This window comes from Epargyreus clarus, unplaced genomic scaffold (assembly GCF_041222505.1).
Source record: "Epargyreus clarus isolate Ecla_fem2 unplaced genomic scaffold, WU_Ecla_fem_2.2 ptg000008l, whole genome shotgun sequence".
NCBI lineage: Eukaryota > Metazoa > Arthropoda > Insecta > Lepidoptera > Hesperiidae > Epargyreus > Epargyreus clarus.
The window spans coordinates 8376752-8402386 of NW_027332216.1; the positions used below are offsets into that span (position 1 = coordinate 8376752).

At 34.7% G+C, this 25635-nt stretch overlaps 1 protein-coding gene across 1 annotated transcript; it reads left to right on the forward strand.

Moving 5' to 3' along the window:
* The first annotated feature begins 742 nt into the window (after positions 1 to 742).
* +nsd-2 (amino acid transporter-like) lies at positions 743 to 24904 on the forward strand. The gene is made up of 28 exons (XM_073075645.1): positions 743 to 754; positions 1007 to 1078; positions 1395 to 1665; positions 2933 to 3143; positions 3517 to 3560; positions 4274 to 4421; positions 4656 to 4734; positions 4937 to 5040; positions 5283 to 5469; positions 6186 to 6362; positions 6769 to 6868; positions 6978 to 7157; positions 7366 to 7460; positions 7845 to 8009; positions 9484 to 9579; positions 14105 to 14197; positions 18361 to 18625; positions 19391 to 19628; positions 19870 to 19913; positions 20088 to 20235; positions 20571 to 20649; positions 20858 to 20961; positions 21052 to 21244; positions 22583 to 22759; positions 23004 to 23103; positions 23450 to 23629; positions 23897 to 23991; positions 24363 to 24904. Exons 1-28 carry the CDS (start codon positions 743 to 745, stop codon positions 24534 to 24536), a joined length of 3831 nt encoding a protein of 1276 aa, XP_072931746.1. The 3' UTR covers positions 24537 to 24904.
* The last annotated feature ends 731 nt before the right edge of the window (positions 24905 to 25635 follow it).

Sequence of the window (25635 nt, forward strand, 5' to 3'; positions counted from 1 at the left end):
TTAATACGAAAACGCTTTCATATCTTATAAAATTATCTTATGCTAATAAATTTACATATTGTGCTGTTGAACCATAAAGATTACTGACCGCCCCGCTCCGCCGCTCCTCATGCATTTGAATGACAATGCTATTGTGAATACTGTAGCACGTCGAATATTTTTTCGCATACCTTAAAAAAATTTCGTTTTCCGGATTTGACTTTCTGCTTTTTATGTCTATATCCATACAAATGATATTTGTTAAGATATCCGTCGCATTAACAAGAAAACATGCAATACGTTTGCACATGGTGGTTGAAATCGGTCTTTCGATCGAAGGGTCTAGCTGGAACCCCAGGCATTCCAATTTTTTAAACACATCGTAGTAGAAATCGGTAAAGGAAAACATATAAAAGAACAATCGACATATCAGTGTTAACGTTATGATTTTGTAATTGGGTGTCCTATTGATTTATGCTTTTTCTACGCTTTCACATTTTTTTGTAAGAATATCGACCCCGTCATCGTATTCCCTACACCGATTTGCTATGTAAGATAACGATACGATCTCAGACGTGGAACCTTTAAAATGATAAATTTAAATATGTCTTGTGACTTTGGTACCCAGAAAATTGAAAATTGATGAAGCAATTTATTTAAAATGCGTCAGTTAAAAAATCTGACCATTTTTCTTTTAATTATTTATTCTTTAAATTCTTTATTCAAGTATATCTACATGATTAATAATAGGAGACGGATGTAGATGTTGATTGATGTACATTGAATCACGTTTAAGTCATCAGCAGTCACAGTCAATTCATAGTCAATTTTCTCGTGAAATAAGTGATTTGTAAAGCCTTCACTGTACAATGACTTCGAATCATAACAAATGACGAAGTAACCGGTGATTTTATAAATTAAAGGAATTGCTATTCTCATCGATGTATTGTGTTTCTAAGTTTGTATGATATATTTATTAAAAATATATTTAGGGTATTTATCAACCATGCGTTACCTTGTTTTTTAGAGTCTATCCGGGGCACCTGCTCAACCACCACCCGGTCTCTCTGGAGCGAAAGATCCACAGAATGGAAAAAAGGTAAAATTCCCTATTTCCATATGCTTCACATATTAACTTTTAACAATTAAGTTAATAATAATCAAATTACATAGCTTCATATAGTATATCGAGTATGTATCTTTAATTACTACTCGTAGAATCATCCCGTATATTATTAAGTATATTTATTTAGAGTGCCGGTGGAATGTGTGACGTACATAAAGAATTTCTTTGTTGCTTCGAGGAGTTTAACCTTTTGAGATATATTATCAGAATATTATCATTGTCTTTTGAATTACTCATTATTAGTATCTTACAATTTAAAGTTATTAATGTAGAACAATGCAATTTTCAGGATGAAGTCGAAGGAAATGATGAACCGGAACGTGCGATGTGGGGAAATCAGATTGAGTTCCTCATGTCGTGTATCGCTGCGTCAGTGGGTCTTGGCAACGTGTGGAGGTTTCCATTCGTCGCGTACCAAAACGGTGGTGGCGCTTTCCTAGTACCATACATCATAGTGCTCATCCTAATAGGAAAACCTATGTACTATCTCGAAGGAGTGCTCGGACAGTTCAGTTCTCGGAACAGTGTAAAAATTTGGGCGTTATCACCGGCAATGAAAGGTAAACAGTTTGGTGATATTATACGCAAAATCACACCTTTTTCCTGTCCGTCATATCAGCTGAAATTATTTGTCATAGGAAATAGGTACTAGCCAAGTGCAAATAATAGTAATCGATACTATACAACATGACTTACGATCCACTAATTTGTTAGGTATAGTAACTCATCTGTAAGTATCATTGGCTCATAGGCTTATAAGAACTACTTGCATCAAAATACCAGATTCATTGTGGTCCATATTAATGTAAAAGTGAGATTTGTTCATACAGAAACATAATCTTTATTTATAATACTTAAATCAACAAAAATTTATAAGGCTTTATGCTATTACAAGTACTGATAAAATAACGGCCGTTCTTTGAACTGGTTATTAAAAATATCTAATAATGCGTTCATATCTTTTTTAAATTCTTATTTTTTTAAATTAATGACTTCACTACCGTACATCTAATCTATCTTCACTTCACGAAACTAACTCAAAAGGCTTTGTCCTCTCGAGTCTTCTGATTATTATTATGTTTGTCGTATCGATGAGTTAGATAGCCTCACTAATTACATTTATCATTAATATTTACTTTAGGAGACTATGAGAGCATTTTCCTTAATATAAACATTGTAAAGTATTTGTCAATAATGGAGTAATATTATTTTTAAATAACAATAGCAAAAGAAAATAAAAGTCTTGCTAAGTAGCCACCGCCACCCGTGTACATCTGTAAGGAACCTCGAAATAGGATTGATGTCTTTCCTAATTTCGGGACAGGTTCGTCATTACTCCCGAAGACTAATTTGAAAAGCCTTATGTCTAATTGTCTCTCCCTTACCACACCCATCAAACCACATCACAGTAGTACTTAACTTTACTTTTTATAAGACAGAAACAAGTGTGACTGTTTTTTTTTATTTTTTTATAATATAAGAGTAGCAGACGAGCATGCAGTCCACCTGATGGTAAGTGGCTACTGCCGCCCATGGACATCTGTAATCAACCCCAGATAGGATTAGATATTCCTACCTGAGGTCAGCCACAGATGCGCCGCTACCCCTGAGGACTAAGCTGGAACGCCTCGGAAAAGTATGTCTCCCTTACCACACCCTTCAAACCGGAACACAGCAGCGCTTAACACTGCCGTTATTAGGTAGAAATAGGTGTGGCGGTGGTGCCGCCGGAGTCGAACCACAAAGGGTTCTACCACCTTCATGTATGACTATTTAAAACATTCTAAATGAATGGATGTCTAAATCGAGATGTTATTTTGATTTTAGGTACGGGCTGGGCGCAGGCTCTGGGCTGCGGCTACATCCTCTCATACTACGTGTCGATCATAGCTCTGTGCTTGTTCTACTTGGCCATGAGTTTCCAGTCGACACTCCCGTGGGCGGTGTGCGCTCCCGAGTGGGAAAACTGCGTGCCGTCAGATGCCGTTAATATCTCAATGGTGGAGAATGCGACCAGCAGTGCCGAATTGTATTTCTTGTAAGTGGAATCTTTAGGAAATTCGCTAAAATAGCAAAAAGTATGAAATCTGAATATCTATCTATACCTATCTCTTAAACATTTCATAGAAAATTAATTTATTGTATACCTGCAATGAAACGCTGTTAGGTCCCTTACGCTAGTAAATAAATGAATTATGGTAGCATATAATAATCAGTTCTAGTGAATACATATATTGTTATGTATAATTCCTTTGTTACCTTTTGTAACTTTTAAAGTGGAATACATAAGCAGTTGAAAGAATTGTATGCCTTGTAGAGAGTCTAGTCCTCGTCAAAATTTACGTAAATTATGCATATTAGTTTCGTTAATTACTCGTATAATACCTACTGACTGTTATTTATTATTTTAGGAGAACCGTACTCCAGCAAAGTGATGGAATAGAAGGTGGATTAGGTACGTACCTCCTATATTTATATTAACCTACATTACCTTATTTATGAATCGCAATGCGCAAACTATTATCATCAAAGTGCTCTAACATTTTCTGTAGATCAATGATTGACTTACACCTGTGAGGTTATCGGCAATCACTATTAATTGCATTGAAAGATTTTGGAAATACTCATTAACAATGTCAATTATAAATTATTCATTTATTTATCACATCTCTCAGCTGTAATTCGATATTAACGTATCAGTTAATGACCCATTATCATAATTAAACATACTATTAAACTGTATCGCCAGATTAAGAAGCATAATTGATTAAAGTATTATAGTATGTTTATTGAACAATTTTATCAAATAAATAAAAACTGCTTCTTAGACTAATACAAATAGTAAAATGATCAACATAATGCTAAATAGTTACTAATATCACTAATCAAATACAAATAGACCAGGAAGGCAAAATGTAGTGTTTTAACTGTTACCTAATATCTCTGAAAATTAAAAAGATGCCTCATAATTGGCACAGCTTTTTCTAGGAGATTTAAAGTCAATGAATACTGTATAGATACATATATCTACCGTACCATACTACGGTAAACCATATAGCTGTGAAGCCTGCCGCTAAATATAAATTATTTCATGATTTTATACATAATACATTACTCTATTAACATTATATTACTTATTTGGTTTATGACTTAGCCCTTTATTTCCAGGTGCTCCCATTTGGTATTTAACCCTCTGCCTGTTCATATCATGGGCTATAATCTTCGTTATCGTCTCCCGAGGCGTGAAAAGTTCCGGCAAAGCTGCTTATTTCCTGGCTATTTTCCCATACATCGTTATGATTATTTTACTCATCAGGTTAGTTTTTGTTTATAATAATATATAATATCTATTTAGAAATATAGTTAACAACATACCCCTGTTTTGCGAACCTACCTTAACTTACCCGTAACTTACTTTAAGATTGATTTACAAACGTTACACAAAAATAATTGTTTTATGAATACTTTCGTATTTGGCAAGAAATAATTTTATGATTATTTACGTATTTTGCAAGAAACAATATTCTAAATTGATAATTTGTATTTTTAGTACGGCTATCCTGGATGGTGCCGGGAAAGGAATCCTTTTCTTCATCACACCACAATGGGAGAAACTTCTCGAGCTTGATGTGAGTAAAGAAACAACATGCATTATTTCATAAATGTTCAAAATAACAAAATTAAAACAAAAAAATATTATAAATAATAAATCATTATTATTATAAATTAAGTATATACAAAAGTACTGTACCCATTGGTTTAGTTATTTGAGGACGTACCAAAATGTATTACTTTAGCCGAGTTTTTATTATTAACTGTTATTTGTTACAGGTGTGGTATGCTGCTGTAACGCAAGTGTTCTTCTCGCTGTCTGTGTGTACCGGAGCTATTATTATGTTTTCTTCTTACAACGGATTCCGGCAAAACGTTTACAGGTATACCAAGACTTACAGTATACACAGACGGTCACAAACTCTTTCACACAAATACCAAATTGACGCACCTGAATAAGATACTTTCTACTTTTACAATATTAATCTGAAATTCATTTTATAATTCATTTTGAATTATTGTTTAAGGATTTGAAAAAAAAATGAACATTTACTTCATGTTAACGAAGTTATTTATTATAAAAACATGATTCGACCATAAAAACAAACCTATATCCTCTTTACAGAGACGCCATGATTGTAACAACATTGGATACCTTCACCAGTTTGCTATCTGGTATCACGATATTCGGGATTCTGGGCAACTTGGCGCACGTGCTGAACAGGGAGGTGGGCGAGGTGGTGGGCTCCGGAGGTACTGGCCTCGCCTTCGTATCATACCCTGACGCCATCGCGAAGACCTTCCAACCACAGGTATAGCCACACATTCAAAAAATTTACAATATTTTTTGATACTTGTTTTTCTATCCACTCATGCATGAGGTATGAGTGGATTCAAAATTACATGTAATCTGCAATTCGCTTCAAGCAACAAAGTAAGTCACATTTACACAAGTCGTTATGACTTGTGTAAATGTGAAATGAAAAGAGGTTTAAGTATAATTTTGTGCAAATTTATTAGCAGCTTTACATAAAAATGTATGATAAAGCACGTACATTTTGACGTATGTATAATTTACTCTATACGAAGGAACTCATTTGTTCCTGTTCTATTTTTAAAATTAGGACTTAAACTACCTATCTACTAGTAGCTATAAAAGTGTCCTCGTCTTTAAACTTAGTTAAACTGTGTGGCTGCGATGTGTTTTATGTTCTACTACTAGGCATGGGTATCTCCCTGCAAGGCCTGAAATATGCTACTCCAATGCGAATTAGCGAGAAGGAGCGATACCCACACGATGCTCGAATCTTACTAAGATCGGCTACACGTAACTCTTGTACCCCTGAGGACTTAGTTGGAACTCCTCGTGTCTCAAGTCTCTCCCTTAGCACATCCTTTCAATCAGAACATGGCAGCGCTATAGAATAGTGTTATAACTGTTACTAGGCAAAGGATTGCCGACAGTGCCTTTACATTCTATTCACGACTACTGCTACTAACTCGTTATTTACTAGTGAAATATTTGCAGCTGTTCTCGGTGCTGTTCTTCCTGATGATGTCGGTGCTGGGCGTGGGGTCGGGCGTGGCGCTGCTGTCCACCATCAACACGGTGATGATGGACGCCTTCCCGCGCGTGCGCACCGTCTACATGTCGTGCATCTCTTGCTGCGCTGGCTTCCTCATCGGGCTCGTTTATGTTACTCCTGTTAGTATTGATTACCTCTCTTTTACCTTGAGAACGAACACATTAAAGTCTGACGAAAGCATGGCTTCGCATAAAAAGGACGTAGTACCAAAATTTTGCTAAGCACGGAGTTCTTCCACGTAGATTTCTCATTGATGTAGTTGTTCTCGCGATGTCCCTTCATCGTAAAAATAAGTTATAATTGTTTTCTAAAACACGTACATAATTTCCGAAAAATCAAAGTATTCCTCGGATAAAAGGTTACATTTACATATTTATAATTATTTTATGCATTCATAAAGATGCCAACACGAAACCTAAACACTTCGCGAATTTACGTTCTAAAAGAATATTACAGAGTATCGATTGTGAATAAAAATTACTTTGATTTGATTTAATTAAATTCTTATTACTTTTTTGCTTCCAGGGAGGTCAATATATCTTGGAAATTGTGGATTACTACGGCGGTACTTTCCTGATCCTTTTCTGTGCTATAGTGCAAGTCGTCGGCGTTTTCTGGATTTACGGTAATTTCTTTGATGGTATATTTCAATAGAAAATTAATTTTTTGACTGACAATATAACTATATTAATTATATGTGACAACGTTGAGAACATGGTAATTTTCGTTTTCAGGATTGGAAAGCTTCTGCTTAGATATTGACTTCATGTTGAACATGAAGACAAGCATATACTGGCGAATGTGCTGGGGTATCATTACGCCCGCTATGATGATCGTTGTGTTCGTATACGCACTCATCTCGTACGAAGCGCTGGTCTTCGCTGGAACGTACTACTACCCAACTGCTGGATACGGTAATTTATTTGTTTATTTTCAGACATAGTAAAAAACCTTTCTCTCAATGTCTTATGAATATTTGCAATAGCGTAGCAAGGATTTAAGTCACAAATTAAGGGTTTGGGTTTCTAAAGGGAATCGGAATTTATTATCGGCATTACACGTAAATACGGCTATAATATATTTTATATTACTTAACAAAACTATTTTTTTTAATATTTGCAGTGAGTGGATACTTAATGCTGTTCGTGGGAATCGCTTTAGTTCCCATTTTTATCTTCTTTACGATGAGAAAATATAGCACGGGCCGATTTGTAGAGGTAAGCATACGTAACATTTATTGTATAAGTAATATAATTGTATATTCTTATTTTACAGATCGTTTGACGTGTTTTCTATAATTCTTTTTATGTACTTAAGTAGATATCATTTTTATTTTTTCTTAATTCCGCAATTATTTTAATAGATGAACTCAATGAATATTCATATATATCATACATGTCTTAATTTAAAAATAAATAGTCCCCCTAATAATAGCTCTAATAACATGCCGAAATGTGTATTATTCCAGAACTTGCTTGGCGTACTGCCACGGGCCTAGTTAATAATATTAATAATTAATTATAAAAAATAAAGAAATGTACCTGTAATTAATAATGTAATGAAAATGCTAGATGTTAATAAAATTACATTTATAATTGCAGACTCTAAAATTGTCGTTCCGGTCCAAACCGACTTGGGGTCCACGGTCGACGCAGACGAGAAACGAATGGCAGCTCTACAAGCAGGATATACTAGCCCAGCGCCAAAAGATGCAGATTTCCTGGATCAAGCACATAGGACTCAGTCTTATTGGTGGCTACAAGAGATGAATAGCATTTCCACTGTCGAGTTTTTATTAGATGCTAGTTGGAAGTTTGCAACTTACGAATACTATAAGATGGTGTTGACATAAATGACTTTAGGTATAAAAATAATTGTAACTGAGCTTTACAATAACTTTATGTTCATTTCATTAAATGGTGCACTTTGTGCCATTTCTCACTGTTTTCAGTTTTACTATTTCATACTAACAATTGAATGTCTTAATGCTACATTCCCATCTGCAAAAAACATTTAATTTTATATACTTAATAGGAAAATATGTTTGTCACGGCACATCCTGATACACTTCAGGTCTATAGATATTATTAATTAAATTGAAAAACATAATTTTTAAACTTAAATTGATGGCTCTTTATTAAAATGCAATGAAATGTGTTTTTGTGAAATAGGTGTACGTCAACTTTTTAAGACAACTCTAAAATTTATAGATATTGTTACGAAGATTCTACTAATTAAAAACTCGATTAGATTAGTATAATTGTATTAATTTAAGTTATTATTTAATGTTTATACCACATATTATAAGGATATTAATTTTATCAAAATACTTATATGAACGTGTTTAAAATTCGAATGATCTTTTATATCTCGACATAAGGTAGATGATTAGATGTATGTGATTATTAATGTAGATGTATATAACAGACAAACAAGAAGAGGTATCTTCGTAAAATTAATTTGTAACCGTATTTCAAGACGTAAATATAAATCGCTCCATTTTCTTTCACGATGCAGCGCACGATGACACAGGGGTAGGTTTATGAATAGAAAACATTTAAAATCCTTAATTACATAAATGAAAAAAGATAAATAATTTGTGAAAGATATGAGAAATATATCTTAACCACCAATTTTACCGCCAAAAACATTGTTATTATGTGACAGTTTAGGTGTAGGTACGATATTGCTAACGTTTTTTGATTGTTTGATGTTGTACCAATTCCAAACTAATTCTAATTGTGAATACAACTTAGAAAAACAATCAAAATGGCGGTATGTTATGACTTTAAATACGTACTATTGTACTACTAACGTGCATACTTATTTCCATAAAAATTCTTCTCAGATACATATTTTGTGGATATTGTAAGAAATTGTTATGTAAAGTTAAATGTAAAAAACCTCACTGAAAAAGCTGTGCTCTACATAAAGGCTACAGCTTATGTATTTATTGTATAGTATATATAAGTATATCTTATGATATGTTAAATATGAAATAAATAAAAATTGACATATTTACTTCCTAGTTTTAATACTAACTGAATAAAAGTGAAGTGTGAAAGGAATCTAGCGTTTTGGAACCTCGGTATTATTGTCGATGATTGCCTACAAACATGGATATTGAAAAACAAATTACCTCCATACCAGTTCGTGTGTTTGTTTATTTATTTATTTATTTATTATACACAAAATACAGCAATAAGACATTACAGAAACTCTTTCCAATTCGTATTAAAGCGTTCAACGTACGCTCCTGCCGTGCTGCGAAGTTCAGCAAGAGGCGTGCAGAAAATATCGACAGCTGGATTCCACTCCACCAAGCCATTGAGCAAGGTCAGCACTCGTATCAGTGGAGACTCTTTCATAAGGATGAGTCTACAATGTGGTACCGCAAACAGCATCCGTCGTCGGGCTCCAACATAATTGTTTGGGACATGTAATGATACCAGTTCTAGTACGGAAGGGTTAGATGTCCTCCCTCGGATTAATAGGATGAAATGGTCTATTAAGGCAATGTTACGTCGATATTCGAGTGTATTGTATCATAATATAAAAATACTAGGATATAGTTATTTATTTGTATGTTAGTACGAATGGAAAGTGTCATGCCTATCATGATTCTATTACGGAAGCAACACCACCACACTTAGACAGCATTATAACGGCAGTGCGTGCGTTAAACACATTAATAAGAAGAATGTAGTAAGGAATACACTTACACAAGGTATTCCTTAGTCAATATACCTTTTTTTTGTTAACGAGGGGGAAACCTTCATAAGGTACCCGACGCCATGGGAGTGACGCCGGGCTATGTGGGATTTTTACCGCACTAAAACCCACCTGGTGGCCGTCCTCAGCGTTTGGTGGAGAACTCCGGGGTCTCCAACGGAACACAACCGGAGTCCCCCTAACGCAATGCCCTTCTATCGGGCTCTGCCCTGGGGGGAGCAATTTACGCTCCTCTCACATCCCCTGGTGATTACAGCGATATGCAACCACACAAACCGCTGTCCTTCCCGGGGTCGCTTGCTGGACGGTTTGAGCTCCCACTCTTGCCGCCCGCAACGCCGGAAGCCCCCTTTTAGTCGCCTCTTACGACAGGCATGGGATACCGTAGCCCTATTCTGGTCCCGGTACTACAGGGACAGGGGTAACAATATACCTTCTTGTGGCCAAAATAAGGCAGAACTCCAATCCGAACTGGAATTGATTACATAATTTATTAATAATGTATTTTTCATTTGATGTCCAAGGGCGACAGTGGCCAATTACAATCAGGTGGATTGCATACTCATTAGTTTCTATATTACAAAAATAAGTTTAGAAATTTAAAACACCCATCGTGATTAAATACCTTACTATCAATGAGCGTAGCGTATTGTGGGCGGACCGCCACGAACGGCACTTCACGCAGCGGCTAAATTTAAAAAATCTTATACTTATTTAAAATGATAGTAAATAATTCTTCAAAGGAGAACGTTTTTTTTTTTGCTCAATACCAGGCCAGCAAATTTTCCCTCCGCCAGAAGCAGCTAGAACCCCGGGTGTACTTCCGAAAAGCGCATACCGCCGATCGACGTAAAGTTTGGTAGACTAACGTATTTAACCTCGATCACGAATATCATATAGAAAATTGGCGCAAACGCCATTTTCGTTATGATATTCGTGAACCTCTTTCGTTATGATTTCGGAGAACCTCTTTTCGTTCGGTGTGCATGATCGCACATTCCTAACCGATTTAGACTATTTTTTTAGTTTTCCCCAGAAAGGGTATGTGTGTGTGTATGCGTCTGAACAGCAGAGATTAGGACTATGGGGCGTCACTCCCACATTTTTAATAAGCTGGTAACACTGAGTAGAGAATTTTACGTTAAACACTGTACAAGACTGTAAATTAACGCTCACACCCACACTCACACAGAGCTTCAGAGCGGACTAGCAGTTTGGCGCGGACTACACCTATTCTTTAATCTAGCATTTTGGAACTCTTTGGAACCTTAAGGCTGATAAATTATAAGTTATACCTCCTATTACTCCATTTAATTAGGCTACATAAGTAGTAATATGTGTAGTTAAAGTAAGCCTTAGAAATATTTACCAATACCCGACTGGTGGTCGAGAAGTTGGAGGCGCGTAACGCAGTGAACTTTAGTTCATTTGTTGTACGCGTCCCAACCGAACAATTGTCGACCTTCCTGAAGGAGGAGCTGTGGCCGAAGGGAGTTGTGTTCCGGAAATTCCGTGGACGGAGAGGACCCCCGGCAGTCACCAGACCCGCGCCTCACGTCGCCGCAAATACGTGATTTAGTTATAAGTATATATTAATATGTATGTTAGTCTGTAAGGTATATATGATATGGACCTCTGTATTCAATTATACTTTTGTATCTTTGTTTATATTGTCTGAAATAAATGATTATTATTATTATTTAAATGCGTATTAAAAATGAAGGCATTTAAACTATTTAATTTATTGAATTAAAATGCTGATGTTAAGGTGATAACATGATAAGGTTTAATCAATACTAATTATCGAAGCAAAGGATATTGTGAAATATTATGAAATTTTGTAATATATCATTAAAAAATTGAATAACGTTTATCCGGTTTGCAATCAATACAAATCACGTAGCTCTATATTGTACATTTATAAACTATTATATGAATTATTAACTATTACAATATAAGTAGTTATTTATTTAAAATAAAATTATAAATTATTTTTTGTACTATTCCGAAACGAATAAAATAAATGAGTTCTCAAAAATATTCCAACATGACCTATTTTTTTTGTCATGAGGGAGAAACCTTTAAAAGGACGCTTTTTAGAGAGTGACGCTGGGTCATGTGAGAGTTTTACCTCACTAAAACTCCCCCGGTGACCGTCCTCAACGCTTGGTAGAGATCTCTGGGATCTCGTAGAGGATATCTTAGCCGTATTCTAGTCTCTGGACTTCAAGGACAATTCTAACATGACCTAACCATGACAATATAAAACATCCAACCAAAGAACTTGTATTTCGAAAATCGGGAAATAATTAATAATAATTATATTCGGACTATAACTATTTCCCGGGTACTATTATTTTCGTTTATTGCTATTTTGTATAACATCGTCACAACGTTATTCTATACGTCTTATTAAATATTCAGTGAGTGAAAGATAGATACTTTTATACCCGGACTATAGTCACTGCGTTAGTTAGACTCAATGTCGCTCAGCGAGCTATGGAGAGTAGGGTGTCCCGTAATTTTTTTTTCATACAAGGACGGGACACCCTAATGGAGAGAGCTATGCTCGGTATTTCCCTACGCAACAGAGTACGGAATGAGGAAATCCGTAGGCGAACGAAAGTTACCGACATAGCTCTCAAAATAAGCAAGCTGAGATGGCAATGGGCTGGCCACATAGTTCGTAGGACCGATAACCGGTGGGGTAAGAAGGTCCTCGAATGGAGACCATGTCTCGGCAAAAGAAGTAGGTACAGGACGCCCCCCGATCAGGTGGGCTGATGACCTAAAGCGGACGGCGGGTAACCGCTGGTTACAGACGGCTCAAGACCGGTCGGAGTGGCGCTGACTAGGGGACAGTGGACTTTTAAAGGCTGATAGATAGTCATCCACTAGACATTTAATACATTTAACAAAATAACACTAAAATGTTGAAATAAACTTAACAAGATTTAAAAAAAACTTAATTATCCTGTCTAGGATTTTAAGATAATTTCGTTCAAAGTAAGATTATATGGTTCACATGAGGTATTTTTATTAATTTTTGTCCTAATTGTTCATTTTGTCTGTTCCAAAATTAAGTACCTATATGTTTACTTATCTATACTAATATTATAAAGAGGAAAACTTTGTTTGATTGTAATGAATAGGCTCAAAAACTACTGGACCGATTTTAAAAATTCTTTCACCATTCGAAAGCTTCATTATCCACGAGTAACAAAAGCTATATTTTATATGAAATATATTTGATAAATAGATTTTGAGGCTGTACAAAGTTTGCCGGCTAGTTGACAATATTTTAAAAACCTAAAAAGAAAATATCTGCGATACTAAAAATGTATAGGTAAACCTAGTCCTGCTTAGAAATAATCTCTATTAAATTATGATATATATAAATATAACTTCTGGCGGCAACATCATTATTATTAACTTATTTACTGTATTTAGTTACCAAGTTTATGTAAAAATACAAGTCAAAATATATATATATATATATATATATATATATATATATATATATATCAATGAAACATTTGTGTATAAGAGGGAAACGAAAACAACATGTAACCCACGTACATACGCAAATAACATACAGTATATTAAATAATGTTTCGACCGGAGATTCAGCATTGGCTTCGAACAGTATAGTCCAAAAAACTACCCTTGGCAAAACCTTCGGCTTCAAACAAAATAGGTCATCTATTTTATAAGTACAAAAAATAATACTAGGCAACGGTAACAGTAATGATGTTCTTAGCTTAGGTAATTCCAATATCCGGAATGCCTACGTTCAAACAATGTTACAAGCTTCCAATTTTTACCTAGGTGTAATTTAGATTACACAAGATATATAATATTGTGTCAGCATTACCGATCTATCGCGGTAAGTAGATATATCGATATTTAACCATATATCAACATCATTTATCTTGAGTAATATTTTAATTAGATTACCTATAGTAAAGTTCTGTCAAACAGACGCTTTTCTCTATAGCGCGCGCAGAGTGAAGAGCGCGTTCGCGTCTGAAATGGTCATTACTAATTAAATCTAATTAAATGAATACTTTATTTAATTATTGAAGTATCTTAATGCATTTTAACGGACTTCATTGAATTTATGTTTTAGGCATCGGTAAACTTAGGTTTCGACGGCTCTCCGGAGAATGTAAATACGACAGGAGAAAAACAGAATCCACTTGATTTACCACAGAAAGGAAAGGTTAGTACCAGATTACATAAAGCTTTGAAAATATACAACCTAATTTGAATATAGAATAATACAAACGAGCTTTCGGTCATTGTCAATATCATTTTAATATTTATTTTTTTATTTAAAACCTATCCGACCTTTATATGAATAGTAGAAATTCAAAGGACTTTTTAAAGCTTTTTATCGAAAGGTCGCTTATAATATTTCGTTCTACATAATATATTGAAAGTGTTTATAAACATCGGCTAGTTTTAAGTGTGAAATACTATTCAGTATTTTTTATCCGACTTTCTCAAAAGACGTGATTATCAATTTGTGGCATACCATTTGTGGTGCCAGAACAATATGGGAATAACTAATTACTTATTGTAATTTTAGCCATTTCCATTCGTCTATCTATATGCTTAGTATTTTTTTTAAAATGAGGTGGTATTCAAATGCAATGCAATTGGGAACAATTTATCAGGATCCTAAGCGATTTAACTGTTTTTCCACGTACATTGTACAAGTATGTAGGTATGTTACTTTTTGCTACAGAATTTATTATATCAGTGTTCAATTTTCAAAATTTTATGAAACTTAACAATAATTATTACAATTATTTTATTTCGTACTCTGTTGTAGTTACAAGTTGTTGTTTGTTTACAACGTCTTTTTTAACACGCTTTGGAAGTAGCCAATTACAGTTTTTAAGACTATGATATTTTTAAGAGACTAAATCGAAATATATATAACTCAAAGGTGACTGACTGACATAGTGATCTATCAACGCACAGCCCAAACCACTGGACGGGTCGGGCTGAAATTTTGCAGACAGGTAGATGTTATGACGCGAGCGAAGCCGCGGGCAAAAGCTCGTGTTGTAATAAATTACAACCATAGATTAGTATACTTCGCCGCCTTGAAATTGAATGAAGCCACAAACGGCTTATTTTAGTAAGTTCTTTTTTTGAATTCTTAACAAGTAAAAACATTTTTAGAGAAAATTTACGAATAAATAACTAATACTGCGTAATTTAGGTAATAAATAAATAATTATTTCAAATATTTTAGGGACATTTTAGCACGGACACGTGGCAAAACTTTTTTACGCAACTATTTCAATTCTCAAAACTGGGTACATTTTCTTGTTAGGAGTGAGTAATCTTTACTAATCTATGATTACAACAGACCTTTTCAATGTTTTTATTATTGTAAATACGTATCAAGTATGAATCAGTACTGATTTTTGTTGCGTATTTCATGACCTACATATCCGCAGTAGGTACCTACTCGTACCTAGGTTTCAGTACAGTGATTCTGTTTATCTTATGCTCTAATTGCCCATTTTAAGCGTGTCTTGGTGACAATTAAAAATTATCGAATGGAATTTTCCTTCGATGTTATATTCGGATATACTTAGACTAATTAATAATTCACTGTTATTTCGATTCACAATTAGAATTATGCTTACCGAATAATTATTTATTAATTAAAAATCTAAAAACATTTGTGAATTTCAAACACACTTTCGATAAGACCTGTTTTTCCTTTTTTTTTTTTTGTTTTCGAGGGGGAAACCTTCAAAGGTACCCGACGACGTGGGAGGAACGCCGGGTTATGTGGGAATTTTACCGCACTAAAACCCCCCCGGTGGCCGTCCTCAGCGCTTGGTGGAGAACTCCGGGATCGCCAATGGAACACAACCTGAGTCTTCCGAGCGCAATGCCCCGGTCGGGGTCTGCCCTGCACTTTACGCTCCTCCCGCACATCTGGTTTTTACGACGGCATGCGACCACACATGCCGCCGTCCTTCCCAGGGTTGCTCTCCGGACGGTTCGAGCTCCCACTCTTGCCGCTAGCAACCCCGGAAGCCCCCTTTTAGTCGCCTCTTACGACAGGCAGGAGATACCGTAGCCCTATTCTAGTCCCGGAACTACATTCGATAAGACCTACTCTATTAATAACGTATTAAAAATATCAATTCTTCAGGCAATCAGCGAAATCGATCAATCTTAATATTTAACTTTGCTTCTTTTCTCACGTTTCAGTTTTTGATTGGATTATTGTGTAGCATCGGGCCCAGTGAAGTAAGCAAGCGTTTATTTTTGTTTTCTCGTATGATTGTTTTTTTTTTTGGATAGTGCTTAAAACCTTAAATTAAATATAATGTTAGTTTTGTCATACAGTGAAGAATTAACCCCCAAAGCTATTCTGTATAAGTTCCGTAAAGGTTCTGTATAAGTTAGTCTTTGTATTGTATTGATAGTACGTACCTACTCACAAAGGAAATTTTGGATTTCACCTTGATAGCCATAAAGTATAATCAGAATTCATAAAGATAAGTAGCCTAATAGGGGTTACGGTACGGAAATTAACAATTAAAGCACAATCCGCGACCAACATCTTGATCGTAGATATTTATTATCGTTAAATGTTGACGTCTTGATAGTTTTTCATATCATTTATTTCTATGATTTTTCGCCGACCATAGATATAGGATGTCAAAGATACACAATGTCAGATTAAACGCGTTACCAAAACTTATATGTGTGCGTAATAGTGTTGTTACCTTCATATTTTTTATCGATTAACATCCAGTATTAAGTTGGCAAAGTAGCTTTTGTGTTCAAATTATTACAAAAAATAATGAAATACTATATTTGACACACTGTCACTTTTGTTGGCATCTCTTTCTCTCTAGTAGATTGTCTATATGAGTTGTCATAAGTCTGTCTCATGCTTTGTTGGTCTTTAGCGTAGCGAAAAAATTCTAAGTCTATGTCGCCGACGGTGTTTTAATTTTCTCTTTTGTTTTTGGCAACTTGTAAGGCTACTACTTTCATCATGACTTAGATTTTTTTCTCTATATCCTATATCTATGTTCATTATTGTTCATATGTCGTATAAATGCAAACAATACTTAATAAGTCGGTAAATGTGTGTGTGGAATTTGAAGGTGGTAGAACCCTCTGTGGTTCGACTCCGGCGGCACCACCGCCACACCTATTTCTACCTAATAACAGCAGTGTTAAGCGCTGCTGTGTTCCGGTTTGAAGGGTGTGGTAAGGGAGACAGACTTTTCCGAGGCGTTCCAGCTCAGTCCTCAGGGGTAGCGGCGCATCTGTAGCCGACTTCAGGTAGGAATATCTAATCCTATCTGGGGTTGATTACAGATGTCCATGGGCGGCAGTAGCCACTTACCATCAGGTGGACTGCATGCTCGTCTGCTACTCTTATATTATATAAAAAAAAAAAAAAAAAAATTACACCGCTATAACATAAGGGTTGAAACTTGGCTTCTGGACTATAGCTTGAACTTCTCTCCCTCTAAGAGGAGACCCGTGTCCAGCAGTTGGACATGAGGTTATATATCCACACGACGTTTCATATCCACACCTCCAAACGGAGCATTAACGTAGTAAATTAGGAGTGTTATCTACGATGGTTGTAGGTATTTTTACAGTTATAAAGATTATATTTATAAGAGATTATATTTATATTACCTTAGTATAAACATCCATTGTCCTTGGATCCATCAATTAGACGCGAATTGTATGACATTAGCGGTATACTTTGAAAAATGTGGGCACATTATCATGGATTACTTTATAATATGGGATGAACGATACGTTATCTAGGTATAGCAGCGGCAAATGAAACTCATTTTGAATGGTTTCGCTTCTGTGCTGCTTTCGAATTTAAGTATTTGAAAAGCTCTATAATCTCGGCAGATACGAGCTACCTATACTTAACCATTCACAGACATAAATCTTCCTATTCCTTTCCTTCAACGAAGAATTAACTACACAAGGTTTTTCATAAAATGTACGCAGAGCTACAAACTTAAATTTATATTTTTCTCTACATTTAAGTACCTATGTAGTTGTTACACTGGCATGTGAGTCAGGGAAATGTACTTAGGTATAGCATGCGATAGGTAAAGTAACTAGTTTAATAATTACTTTTGACTAAACATTTTTTACACATAATGCTTCAGATACAGATGCAATACAGACTGTAAATTGTGTACCTAAATAGGTAAACCTAATAACCTATATAGTACTTAATTACATAATCACTTTTTGTAACGCACAAGTTTAGTTTAAGTATATGCATGTTTTAGTATATAAATAAACGAATACCTATAGGTATGTATTATTATACCAATAGTAATTTATTTTTTCTTACAGGATTCAAAAGATCCACCCAAAGAACGTCCAAAATGGGACAATCAGCTAGAGTTCTTGATGTCCTGTATCTCTACATCTGTGGGGCTCGGCAATGTGTGGAGATTCCCCTTTGTCGCGTATCAGAACGGCGGCGGTGCCTTCCTCATTCCGTACATAATTGTACTGATAGTCATAGGAAAACCTATGTACTACTTGGAGACATTCCTCGGCCAATTCAGTAACAGTAACTGTGTAAGAGTATGGAACTTATCGCCAGCTATGAAAGGTAAAGTGAAACGACATATAAAACCCATATATTTAGATTTAAATCTGTGAAGAAAACATTATAATAATGAAAACAAATATCCTACCTACCTACATCTCATGTACCTATATGCATTTATTATTTTATAGACTATTATCGTGGCGATAACAATTTGTGAAATGTTATGTCGATAATTGTGTTGTTATTAGTTTTTTCACGTGGTAGATATTTATTTATGTTGGAAGAGACACACACGTATTTTACTGCCTTTGAATGCAGTGTTGGACACAACAGCCGGCGTTTTATTTGCTATAGAGCAGAATTACGACACATTCACATTTATTTTTAGCATATAGGACAGATATTTTTTAGAATATCTAATATGCTCTACTTATTTTAAATTCTGTAGTAGAGTCGGTAGAGACAATTAGTAACAAATTGAATAGACACTATAATCAGTAAAGCGTTTAGAACAAAAATCTCGAAATTGGTTTATTTGTATAAGTAAGTACCTATTTAAGTGAAAAAATGTGATAAACTATGTTGTTATACACATAGTTCATTACATCTTTTTAGTGTATCTAATATATAAAATTCTCGTGTCACAGTTTTCGTTGCCATACTCCTCCGAAACGGCTTGACCGATTTTGATGAAATTTTTTGTGATTATCCGGTATCTATGAGAATCGGCCAACATCTATTTTTCATCCCCCTAAATGTTAGGGGTAGTACAACCCAATTTTTTTTTTATTTATATGGCAATACAACGTTTGCTGGGTCAGCTAGTTAACTATAAAACAATTTTAGGCACCGGTTATGCTCAAGCATTGAGTGCTGGCTACGTGCTATCGTACTACGTGTCTATCATAGCACTATGTTTCTACTACTTCGCGATGAGCTTCCAAAATCCCTTGCCGTGGTCCTTATGTCTTCCGGAATGGACGAATTGTGTGCCCTCCGGAGAATCCGTCAATATTAGTAATATTGAAGGAAATGCTGTCAGCAGTGCTGAATTATATTTCACGTAAGTGTCTATAGTTTTCGTCTAAAAATAAGTTAGGTATTATGTTTGTAAAAAGAATACTGCATTTACAATTTACTATGTACTAAACATGTTAAGTTCCTTTAATGATTCCGTGCCCAAAAGGTGAAAACCCTATAAAAAAGATAGGGTTGTTTTTTATAGGGTGTATTTGGCCACTATGGCCCTGGAAGTGACGCCTTTTAATTTCAATATAATAAAACACACTTTAATTTTTTTACAGTCAAACTGTGCTGAGACAGTCAGATGGTATCCACGACGGTATAGGTAAGTCTAAAAAATATAGTACCTACATTCGGATGTATTTCTTCAAGTATTCGGTATTTCTTCAAGTCACTTTAGAATAATGTTACAAAAATATGTATAAGGTAATACATAATATTTTGAGATCTTATTTTAAGTACTTATATGTAATCTAACATAAATATACCTATATTTCAGGTACACCTCTGTGGGACCTTACTCTATGTCTGCTTGCATCGTGGGTCGTTATTTACGTTATAGTAGCGCGCAGTGTAAAGAGTTCTGGAAAGGCCGCCTATTTCCTCGCAATTTTCCCGTACATTATCATGTTCATTTTGCTCATCAGGTGAGTTTGTAATGTAATAAAAATAAATAGATAGTCAAGTTCGAAAACTACTATTCTTGAAAAAAAAATTGATCACCTCTATTATATTAAATATTTAGATATATAATACACCTATATAATTAGGTACTGTTGCGTATATAATGAGTGCATATGCATGAGTAGACTATTTTTCAAACCATGCTAGAATTTGTGACGTATAACTAGGGGACGATAACGCACTGCTTTTATGTGTATTGACTCTAAAGTTCCTAAGGTTTCAGTTACCTATGATCAACAACTGAAACACGAAGCTAGAATGTAAGAAAAGATTTAGACGTTTTTTTTACTTTTTACAGAGCCGTTACTCTGCCTGGTGCTGGAAAAGGAATATTATTCTTTATAACACCTGAATGGGAAAAAATCTTACAAATACGGGTACGCTGTTTACGCACATAAAAATTATAATATTGTGACTTAACTCATATCACTAGATACTTACAACTGATGCGATTATTCGTAAATATAATATCTTGATTTTAATCAATAAAATGTCGTCAGAAATTCCATAGTAATTATTATGATCGAGTCACGACGATCATCAGGGGAAAACAAGAAATTATAATTATTACATGATGTTTTTCAGGTATGGTATGCAGCAGTTACGCAAGTGTTCTTCTCCCTGTCAGTATGTTCAGGAGCTTTGATTATGTTCTCATCCTACAACGGATTTAGACAAAATGTTTACAGGTGAATTTATTTTTCACGGCACAAATAATTTTCTCATATTTTGTTAATTAATTACTTATCTCTATGATCCATGCAACGTTTGACTTCCAGGGATTCTATGATAGTGACGACGTTGGATACGTTTACGAGTTTAATATCTGGAATCACAATCTTCGGTGTGCTGGGTAACCTAGCATATGAGCTTGGCGTTGACAACGTCGGCGAAGTGATAGGAGCCGGTGGAACCAGTTTGGCTTTCATCTCATACCCCGATGCTATTGCTAAATCGCCATTCGTGCCACAGGTAGGAATTTGTAATTTGTGTTAGTAATACCATTCACGTATGAACAATCGCATGCATAAAAATGTGTTCCACGCTCTGGAGTGATACCTGGATCTAAATAAAACACAGAGGGATATATGGTGACAGTTTCCTCCTTCAACGAATCGAAAAGAATAATTTAGGTATGTATTGAGTAGGTACATTCGTGATGCTTTAGGAAATGGCAAAATTTTAGAAAAAAAAATCCAATATCCTAGGTCCTCAATTAATGACGGTGCATAGTACCTGTCATACAGTACATGCTTAGTGCAAGTGAAAAGTGATGACAGGATAAAAAAAATAAGTTACACAACTATAGGTTAGTTGAGTAACTTATTTTACACTTAATCACAACATTATAACGAACATCTGTGCAAGTTATAATTTATACGTTCCCCCAAACATTCACCAATAACAATGTTTTCCTAACGTTAATTGTATTTTTCAATATTCGGTTCTAGTTTCATATTATGTGTGTACGTTTACCTAACTACTCGTATATCTACCTGAGTTGCCGTCTGGGTGTCAGTTAGAACGATAGTAGCATCACCGGTTTGTCAGCGGTGCCTTAATACAATTAGACATACCTACCTATTATGTGCCTAACACATATTTATCAGCCAGTCATAACAAATGAAATTTCTTTATCGATTACTAATTAGTGATTTGATCTTTAAGTACTTAAGTGACATGCGTAAACCGGTATTCGCATTATAAGCTAGTATTGGCATAGAATTTAATGAAATTAATCTCTATACCATCATAAGTAGCAAAGATAAGCAAACAATTATAATCTTAAGAATGTCTTATGTAGATATTATTCTTTGAGATACTACCGACGTAGATAATCGATTATCATAGTAAGCTCCATTATTAACAGATAAAAAAATCCCAACTATTTGTAATCAATAACGCAGAAGAAATAAGGAAAGCGGTATTAACTTATTAGATAATATGTACTCGTCTCCTAGCGTCATCTTATAGGTAGTTCGATAATTTGAACTGTAAATACCTACTATGGCTTAGGTCATTGAGACCGGAAACATGCTAAGTGCCTACCTATCAAAGGTAAAATTAGCGATAATGCCAAAAAATATATATTTCTTTACAAAATAGATATTTACATATTTACAAATATTCAACTATATCTAGGTAAATGAAAAAGAGAAGTAGGTACATGTCATGCTATTTAAAGCTACGCTGAATATTGTGCTACATAATGAGGCTATAGAACTCTTTAATTTATGTCATATATACCCCAATATAACCCCTACTAGCATCAGATCCATATAATCATCACATGCAATTGTATTATTTCAGCTATTTGCAGTTTTATTCTTCCTTATGATGGCGGTTCTGGGCGTCGGCTCAGGAGTAGCGCTGTTATCCACAATCAACACAGTGTTACTGGATTCTTTCCCCAGAATTCCCACTTACATAATGGCCGCAGGAACTTGTTCTATTGGTTTTCTACTAGGACTTGTGTATGTTACACCAGTAAGTACAAAATTAGTTGTTGGCAAACCACGCCTGAAAATGCCCAATAACATTTTCCCAAATATGTGAAACCTTGATCGTCGTAGTTCATTATTGCTCAGCAGAATGTCTCAGTAATGCGGGAAAGATGTTACGTACCAAAGACTTAAGAGTTTTATTTTAAAAAATAGCACCAAAATATTTTTTGCTGCCATTTGTGAATTATAATTAAAATATGTTATAGTAAAATTGGTGTCATTTTCAGGGTGGGCAGTACATCTTAGAAATAGTTGACTACTACGGTGGAACATTCATGAGGCTTTTCGCCGCTATAACTGAAACCATTGGAGTAGCTTGGATTTATGGTAAGTTGAAAGTTTCAAGTACATTTACAAATGTTTTATACTGAAATAGCAATTTCTAAGTGTCCACTGTAGCCCATCGACCCTTTTCTCCAATGCAACTATGACAGACAGTCGTAGACATAGCTATACGTAGTATCTCTGGTCATCTGCTAAATGATACGATTATTTGCCTCATACGGCAAAAATAAAGGAATCCACCTTATTAGAGCTCCTTAGGAGGCTCCTATGTTGAGCGATGATATTGGTTCACCGAAGACATAAGAAAGAGATACATAAAAAAAATAAGTCTGAAAAAGGGTTTTATTTTTGTTGGGAGGTAAAAAATACATTTTTTGGCTCATTTCAGGATTAGAGAACCTTTGTTTGGATTTGGAGTACATGTTGGGGAAGAAAACCTCGCCTTACTGGCGCGTCTGCTGGGGCATCGTTACTCCGGTTATTATGATTGCAGTGTTCTTCTACGCGTTGGTAACCGCTGACAGAATATTATTCGGAGGCACATATCAATATCCTGATGAAGCGTACAGTAAGTTTGGAACTTATTATTTTTAATAATAAAACATTATTTAAACTGGTAATTAATTATTTATTGATATTTTTTTTTATTAATAATCTAATACCAAATTAAACTATTTTATTTTTTTGTAGTATTATTTTTGTCTAACATTGAAATAAATGGTTGCCAGTTTTTGAATTATTTTTATAATATAATATTTTTTTTATTAAGCTCACTTATGTGATAAAAATATAAAAAAATATCTAGTACAAGTTTGTTCTTTTTCGTAATTTTCAGTTGCTGGAAGTTGTCTCCAATACTTTGGAATGGCGTTGGTACCGCTATGTATAATAATAGCACTGTGGAAATATAGATCTAACAATATTATTGTAGTAAGTAAAAATATTCACATTACTTTTTCCTATACCATTCATATGGTAATATTATCGACAGACGAGGATGCCCACCACCTGATGGTAAGTGGCTATTGCCGCCCATGGACATTTGTAATCAACTCCAGATGCTTTATGTGTCGGCCGCAGAATAAATATTATCAGCTATAATAATATAATATTGGAACGCGTCGGATAACTATATCACCCTTACCACACCTTTCAAAGCGGAACACAGCAGCGCTCAACTGCTGCCACAAGGCAGAAAATATATGGCGGTGGTGCCACTGATGTTAAACCATAAAGCATTCTATCATCGGCACAATTTATTTTAATAGCAATATATGTAAATACTCGTTTCTCCCTTTCAGACTGTGAAAACTGCTTTCCGAAAGAAGCCAACTTATGGCCCTACAGATCCTGATATGAAGAGGGGATGGCATGACTTTAGACGGGAAGCAAAGCAAGATCGCGCCCTGCGACGCAGGAATTGGTTCCATCACATCGCACTCAGCCTATACGGCGGATATAGGCGGGGCAAATAATAACAATAACCCTATTTACAAAATTTAGTTAATTTATTATTAAGTATATTGATTACAGAAAGACTGTCTAATAAAAATGTGAACAACAATCAATCTAATTTAAATATCAATAAATGAGAAAGATAATCAAAGTTTTCTTACAGCATAGGAATATGTTGGCTTCCTAAATAAAATGTTTTATATGATGGAAATACAGTTTCAAATCCGTTCAGACATTTAGCTATTACCAACATTTATGAGACTTGTATTGTATATAAATACTTATTTAATACAATTTATTATGTATCTTGTCTCACTAATTATATTCCTATTTAAATTGTATTTAATTATATTTTATTAAGTTTGTTGGTCTTAAGTTAACCATTCGAACTTTAACGACCTAAACGGCCTAACTATAATTATAAACTGCCGATTTATTATGTAAAACTAACCATTACCTAATACAGTACTTGAGATAAGCGTGGTAACCTACGCCTATTATTAATACTCATCTATCTAAGGTTTTGCTTACAAAACATCATTTGAAAACAATTTCTTTATGCTCGTTATTGACAAATTTCGATCTTTGGGACGCATTGAATAGATTGATTATTAATAATGGGGCCTAAACAATAGACTAAGATAGTATAGTAGTTCAATTACTTTTAGAAAATCTTGTTATAAATAAATAGTTTTATATTTTATTTCGTATCCAATAAAATACTTTCAAAATACATAGTCCATGTTCTTTTTATAATCTACTAGTTTTTGCCCGCGGCTTCGCCCGCGTTTATAAGAAAATAATATAACATACTAACATACATAAAACTGTAAATACGTACCTTCAACTTTGCTAAAGATCATCACTCGATCAAATGCATAGTTTACGATTCAATCCTTACTAATATCGATTAAAATAATCGATATTTTGGGTTCTAAAGGTCGATTCTCCGATTAATCGATCTTAGATCGCCATCCCTAGTTCCCGTGGGATTTCCGAGATAAAAACTATCCTATGTCCTTTCTCGGGTCTCAGACTATCTTTGTACTAAATTTCATTAAAATCGGTTCAGTGGTTTAGGCGTGAAGAAGAGACAACCAGACAGACAGAGTTACTTTC